This window comes from Eucyclogobius newberryi, unplaced genomic scaffold, assembly GCF_026437365.1.
Source record: "Eucyclogobius newberryi isolate DKJ021-1_F unplaced genomic scaffold, fEucNew1.0.hap1 SCAF_1, whole genome shotgun sequence".
Classification (NCBI taxonomy): Eukaryota; Metazoa; Chordata; class Actinopteri; order Gobiiformes; family Gobiidae; genus Eucyclogobius; species Eucyclogobius newberryi.
Genome location: NW_027315723.1, coordinates 49,897,868 through 49,903,867, shown reverse-complemented (window position 1 = coordinate 49,903,867; position 6,000 = coordinate 49,897,868). Strand labels below are relative to the sequence as shown.

General features: G+C 49.2%; 1 protein-coding gene across 1 annotated transcript; it reads right to left on the bottom strand.

The window, feature by feature from the left end:
* Nucleotides 1-341: 341 nt before the first annotated feature.
* Nucleotides 342-3,155, bottom strand: LOC140362223 (D-beta-hydroxybutyrate dehydrogenase, mitochondrial). The gene is made up of 4 exons (XM_072448319.1): nt 2,636-3,155; nt 1,905-2,057; nt 1,689-1,822; nt 342-1,618 (listed from the first exon to the last, which is right to left on the bottom strand). The coding sequence occupies exons 1-4, from the start codon at nt 3,120-3,122 to the stop codon at nt 1,253-1,255; spliced, it is 1,140 nt and encodes a 379-aa protein (XP_072304420.1). The 5' UTR covers nt 3,123-3,155; the 3' UTR covers nt 342-1,252.
* Between the last annotated feature and the right edge of the window lie 2,845 nt (nt 3,156-6,000).

Below are 6,000 nucleotides of genomic sequence, written 5' to 3'. Positions count from 1 at the left end.
ATTCATATTCGTATTTATTTGTATTGAACAGGAGGTTGTCATTCATAAGAAACTGCAATCTTTACATCAACTTTGTGTTAGAAAGTTGTTAGAAATTTGCAGTTGCATAATATCATAATCATTTCTGGAAACAAAAAAGAAATAAGCAAATTGCATGAGGTTCTGATTCAAAATGAGCTTCAGTTCAGCATGAAAAACATCTGAGTCTGCGTCGCATCATTCTCTCTTCTTATTCATCTCGTCTTGTTCCAGTTTTTGTGAAAATGAAAAAGCAGATGAACAATATCAAACAAACAGGCAAAGAAAATGCATTTAATGAGCTTTATTTCTCTTTTATGTTGACAAACACACTTGTTTTAACTGCAGTTTATTTCAATCAAACTCACACACGTCCCACATTCTCTCAGATACAAAACCTGCATCTGAAAGTGTATTCCTCCAGCGTGAGGACAAGAGTCAGTAGCTGCACATGCTAATGACACGCTAAGGACACGCTAACGACATGCTAACAACACGCTAACGACATGCTAACAACATGCTAACAACACGCTAATGACACACTAACAACATGCTAACGACACGCTAACGACACGCTAACAACACGCTAATGACACGCTAAGGACACGCTAATGACACGCTAACAACATGCTAACAACACGCTAATGACACACTAACAACATGCTAACGACACACTAATGACATGCTAATGACACGCTAACAACATGCTAATGACACGCTAACGACACGCTAACAACACGCTAAGGACACGCTAATGACACGCTAACAACATGCTAACGACACGCTAACAACACGCTAATGACACGCGAACGACACGCTAATGACACGCTAACGACACGCTAACAACATGCTAACGACACGCTAACAACACGCTAACGACACGCTAACAACACGCCAACAACACGCTAATGACACGCTAACGTCACGCTGAGCTGAGGAGATGAGACATGACCAAAACTGACACGTTACTCATTTGAAAAAGTAACGTGGGAGTATTAGATGACATGGTGCACACAGCTAACGCGTCTCGTTCCTCGTTAACTCTCCCTAACTCTAAAAATAGTAATAAATAATAATAATCATTTCTTTTGGATGATGTTGTCGTCCTCCTGAGCTCGCCACACTCCAGGACCCGTCACATCAGTCTGGGGCGTGTCAGTCGATCTCCTGACACAGACGTGACGATGACATGTTCCGCACGTGTCCAGTGCTGCTGGAGCGAGAGAGGGAGGAGCTACTGTGCGTAGAGCATTTGGCGCCTGGTGCTGTACATGGAGCTCAGGGAGAAGATGGCGTCGGTCAGGACTGTGGGCAGGAGCGGGAGGATCCTAAAGAAGGGCAGCTCCAAGGGCGGCACCAGCAGGTACCTGCGCTGGGGTCGTGCAGAGGTCACGGCGTCCACCATGGCCTGTACCACCGGCTCAGTGTTGACACTGCCCGAGCGGCAGGAGGACATGAAGTACTCGTTGGCCAGGTCGATGTACTGTCGGTTGAAGGTGCGCTGCCGCTCTGGGTCCAGACGCTCCCAGACGTCTGCGCCCGTCCTCACCTTCACGATGTTGGTGGCCTGGCCAAAGTTCCCCGGCTGAATGATGCTGACCTGAGGCAGAGGAGAGCTGCATGGATCGATTCTGTCAAAAAGAACAGCAGACGGATGCACTGTGAGTTACCTTGACTCCAAAACTGGCCATCTCCACTCGGAGGCAGTCTGCGAAGGCCTCCATGCCCCTCTTGGACACGCTGTAGGCCCCCATGTTGAGACAGGTGAAGAAGGAGAAGATACTGGACACAAAGACCATGCGCCCTGTGGGACAAACGCGGTCAGCCTCAGATCCTTCAGATAGTGCAGGACTATTGCATGTAGGCAGTTCAGAGTGTAGCCTGACCTTTAGCCGCCCGCACCAGGGGCAGGAGAGCGATGGAGGTGCGGATACAGCCCATCAGATTGACGTTGAGCATGTTCTGGAAGTCCTGAGAAGTGCTCCACTCGATCTCTGCCCAGTCTGAGATGCCAGCGTTGTTCACCACTGCCCACAAGCCTGAGTACAACAGTCTTATTATTACAGCACACAGACCTTTGGTCAGGATAGGCCTACAGGACTGTCCCAGTGTCCCAGTACAGGACTGTCCCAGTGTCCCAGAACAGGACTGTCCCAGTGTCCCAGTACAAGACTGTCCCAGTGTCCCAGTACAGGACTGTCCCAGTGTCCCAGAACAGGACTGTCCCAGTGTCCCAGTACAGGACTGTCCCAGTGTCCCAGTACAAGACTGTCCCAGTGTCCCAGTACAGGACTGTCCCAGTGTCCCAGAACAGGACTGTCCCAGTGTCCCAGTACAGGACTGTCCCAGTGTCCCAGTACAAGACTGTCCCAGTGTCCCAGTACAGGACTGTCCCAGTGTCCCAGAACAGGACTGTCCCAGTGTCCCAGTACAAGACTGTCCCAGTGTCCCAGTACAGGACTGTCCCAGTGTCCCAGAACAGGACTGTCCCAGTGTCCCAGTACAGGACTGTCCCAGGGAATGGTTTTGGTAACATGGTGTCATTTCGGGTGTTCTCTCATGCAGTCCCTGCCTTGCTTCATCAGTGTTAGTTAGTGTGAGGTGAAGTGGAAAGTACCTTTCTCCGGCAGGATGGCTTGGACCGTCTCCTTGGCCTGCTGCACGTCCTGCTCCTGGGTCACGTCCAGTTTGAGGAGCCGGAGCTGAGAGGAGCAGAGGCGGGCCAGGCTCTGTGCGCCGGCTCCTTCAGGCTGCAGACAACCGGCGAACACCACGAAGCCTCTCCGGTCCAGCGCACGGGCCAAGTGATGCCCGAAGCCGCTGTCACAGCCGGTGATGAGCACAGCGTAACCGTGACACTTCATCCCGGGGCCGCGGCGGGGCCAGACCCGGGCCAGGAGGAAGAGCAGCAGGGCGAGGGTGGTCAGCCCGCCGATGATCTGCCCGATGAAGAAGACGGTGTTCATGTCGCGTCCGTGTGCTCTGCTCTCTGCGCCTGGACGTGCGCCTTTATACGCGCCTTCAGATTTCACGGCTCTCTGCCGCGCCTCATGTGACTCCAAGCACTGATTTAGGAACTTCAGTTTGGAGATAACGCTTTCCATATCAATGGGGTTATCACACCTCGCCTCTGTCTTTTGAGCGCCCGGGGCCAAACTCAGAGTGGCCCTTAATTTGGAGAGTGACGCGGACGGTTTTCACGGAAACACAAGCCACGGTTTGTAACTGTTAAAGCCAACGGAAACGTTACATTCTAGTCCATTTCCCAAGCCTTAGTTGTGTTATAAACAGGATAGACTAGTATTAACTCAGAGGTCAGAGGTCAGAGAGCAACAACAAGCAAACACCAATAAGCTCAACATCAAACAAATGGATTCTGATGTAGAACTCAGCTCTACTTCCCATTTTCTTCTTTTCTTTTAAGGCTTTTTTTGGCTTTATTAGACAAGACAGTTTTAATGTGACATGGGGATGAGAGAAGGGAGGACATGTAGCAAATAGTCAGAGCTGGGATTGAAGCTCACGCCCCTTAAAAACTGCCACTTGATTGATGTAAAAGTATCTATTTAGGTTCTGTCATGACATAATGAAGAGAAACATGGACGTGTCGGATGCACAAAGAACAGCTTCAAAGTATGAACGGTTTGAGTTTCAGTCGTCACTGGGTCAATTCATGTGAAACAGAGAGAAGTTCTGAGGAGCAAGTGGAAAAAAGGCAATTCTTAAAATTTGCAAGTGAATTACAAATGTAGAAAGCAGAAGTGTCTTGAAAAGAAGCAGACTTGGACTCTGCAGGAGACAAAGTGCTAAGCAAATGAACCTCAGCTGGAGACGCTTCACCCTAATGTTCATGTTAATGTTGCTGTTAATGTTCATTTGAATCCATCCATCTTCTTCCGCTTATCCGGGCCTGGGTCTGCAATCTAACCAAGGACTCCCAGACTTCCCTCTCCCTAGACACTTCCTCATTCCCAGGCCACAGAGAGACATGGTCCCTCCAGCCTGTCCTGGGTCTTCCCTGGGGCCTCTTCCCGCTGGGACATGCCCGAAACACCTCCCCAGGGAGGGGCCCAGGAGGCTCCGGAACAGAGCCACCTCAGCTGGAGGAGCAGTGGCTCTACTCTGAGCTCCTCCCCCTATCTCTAAGGGAGCGCCCAGCCACCCGGCGGAGGAAACTCATTTCGACCGCTTGTATCTACGATCTTGTTCTTTCGGTCACTACCCAAAGCTCATGACCATAGGTGAGGTCAGGAACGTAGACCGACCGGTAAATCAAGAGCTTTGCCTTTCGACTCAGCTCCTTCTTCACCACAAGAGTCGATGCAGCGACTGCATCACTGCAGCCGCTGCATCGATCCAACTGTCAATCTCACGCTCCATCCTTCACTCACTCGTGAACAAGACCCCGAGATACTTGAACTTGAAGGGACCACCACCCCGGTCTGCCAGTCCAGAGACACTGTCCTTGACCGCCACGCCCTGTTGCACAGACGTGTCAGGCATGACAGTCCTACAACATCCAGAGACTTTAGGCACTCAAGGCGGATCTCATCCACCCCCGGAGCCACTGAGTTACAAGCTCAGTGACTTCACTTCAGCTTGGGTGATGGACGAGTCAGCCTCAGATTCCCCAGTCTCTGCTTCCTCTTCAGAAGACGTGACAGTGGGATTAAGGAGGTCCTCAGTAGGAAGTATTCCTTCCACCGACCGACGACATCCCCAGTCGAGGTCAGGAGGTCTCCACCTGCACCATAAACGGTGTTGGTGAAGCACTGCTTCCCCCTCCAGAGGAGCCGTGTTAATGTTCGTGTCTGGTCAGAGCTGGTCAGAGCTGGTCAGAGCTGGTCAGAGCTGGTCAGAGCTGGTCAGAGCTGGTCAGAGCTGGTCAGAGCTGGTAATTTCATTAGGGAAAAGTACAGATTCACCTGCTCAAATACGACTCCAATACAAGTAAAAGTAGCTAAGTCATATTACTATTTAAACATATTCACTGCAGATGGTTTTATTTCATTTAAACAATTCACTTTAAATGACTGTTGTGAATGAAAACTTAAAAAGTAATAAAAAAAACAGCAACAATGCAAATAGTATTTTGGTCTTTTCTCCTTCGGTCCAACTGGTTTAAGCTGTAAAGATGTAGATTAGACACATTAGGAACACAGGACACATTTGTTAGAATGAGTAGAAAACAAAAGTCACTTCAGTTTGGAACGGTCAGAGACACGCCTACAGGAAGTGAACAAGTCAGAGAATGATTACAGGAAGTGAACATGGTCAGAGACACGCCTACAGGAAATGAACAAGTCAGAGACATGATTACAGGAAGTGAACATGGTCAGAGACACGCCTACAGGAAGTGAACAAGTCAGAGAATGATTACAGGAAGTGAACATGGTCAGAGACATGATTACAGGAAGTGAACATGGTCAGAGACACGCCTACAGGAAGTGAACAAGTCAGAGAATGATTACAGGAAGTGAACATGGTCAGAGACACGCCTACAGGAAATGAACAAGTCAGAGACATGATTACAGGAAGTGAACATGGTCAGAGACATGATTACAGGAAGTGAACATGGTCAGAGACACGCCTACAGGAAATGAACAAGTCAGAGACATGATTAAAGGAAGTGAACATGGTCAGAGACATGATTACAGGAAGTGAACATGGTCAGAGACACGCCTACAGGAAATGAACAAGTCAGAGACATGATTACAGGAAGTGAACATGGTCAGAGACATGATTACAGGAAGTGAACATGGTCAGAGACACGCCTACAGGAAATGAACAAGTCAAAGACATGATTACAGGAAGTGAACATGGTCAGAGACATGATTACAGGAAGTGAACATGGTCAGAGACATGATTACAGGAAGTGAACATGGTCAGAGACATGATTACAGGAAGTGGACATGGTCAGAGACATGATTACAGGAAGTGGACATGGTCAGAGACACGCCTATAGGAAGTGAACATAGTCAG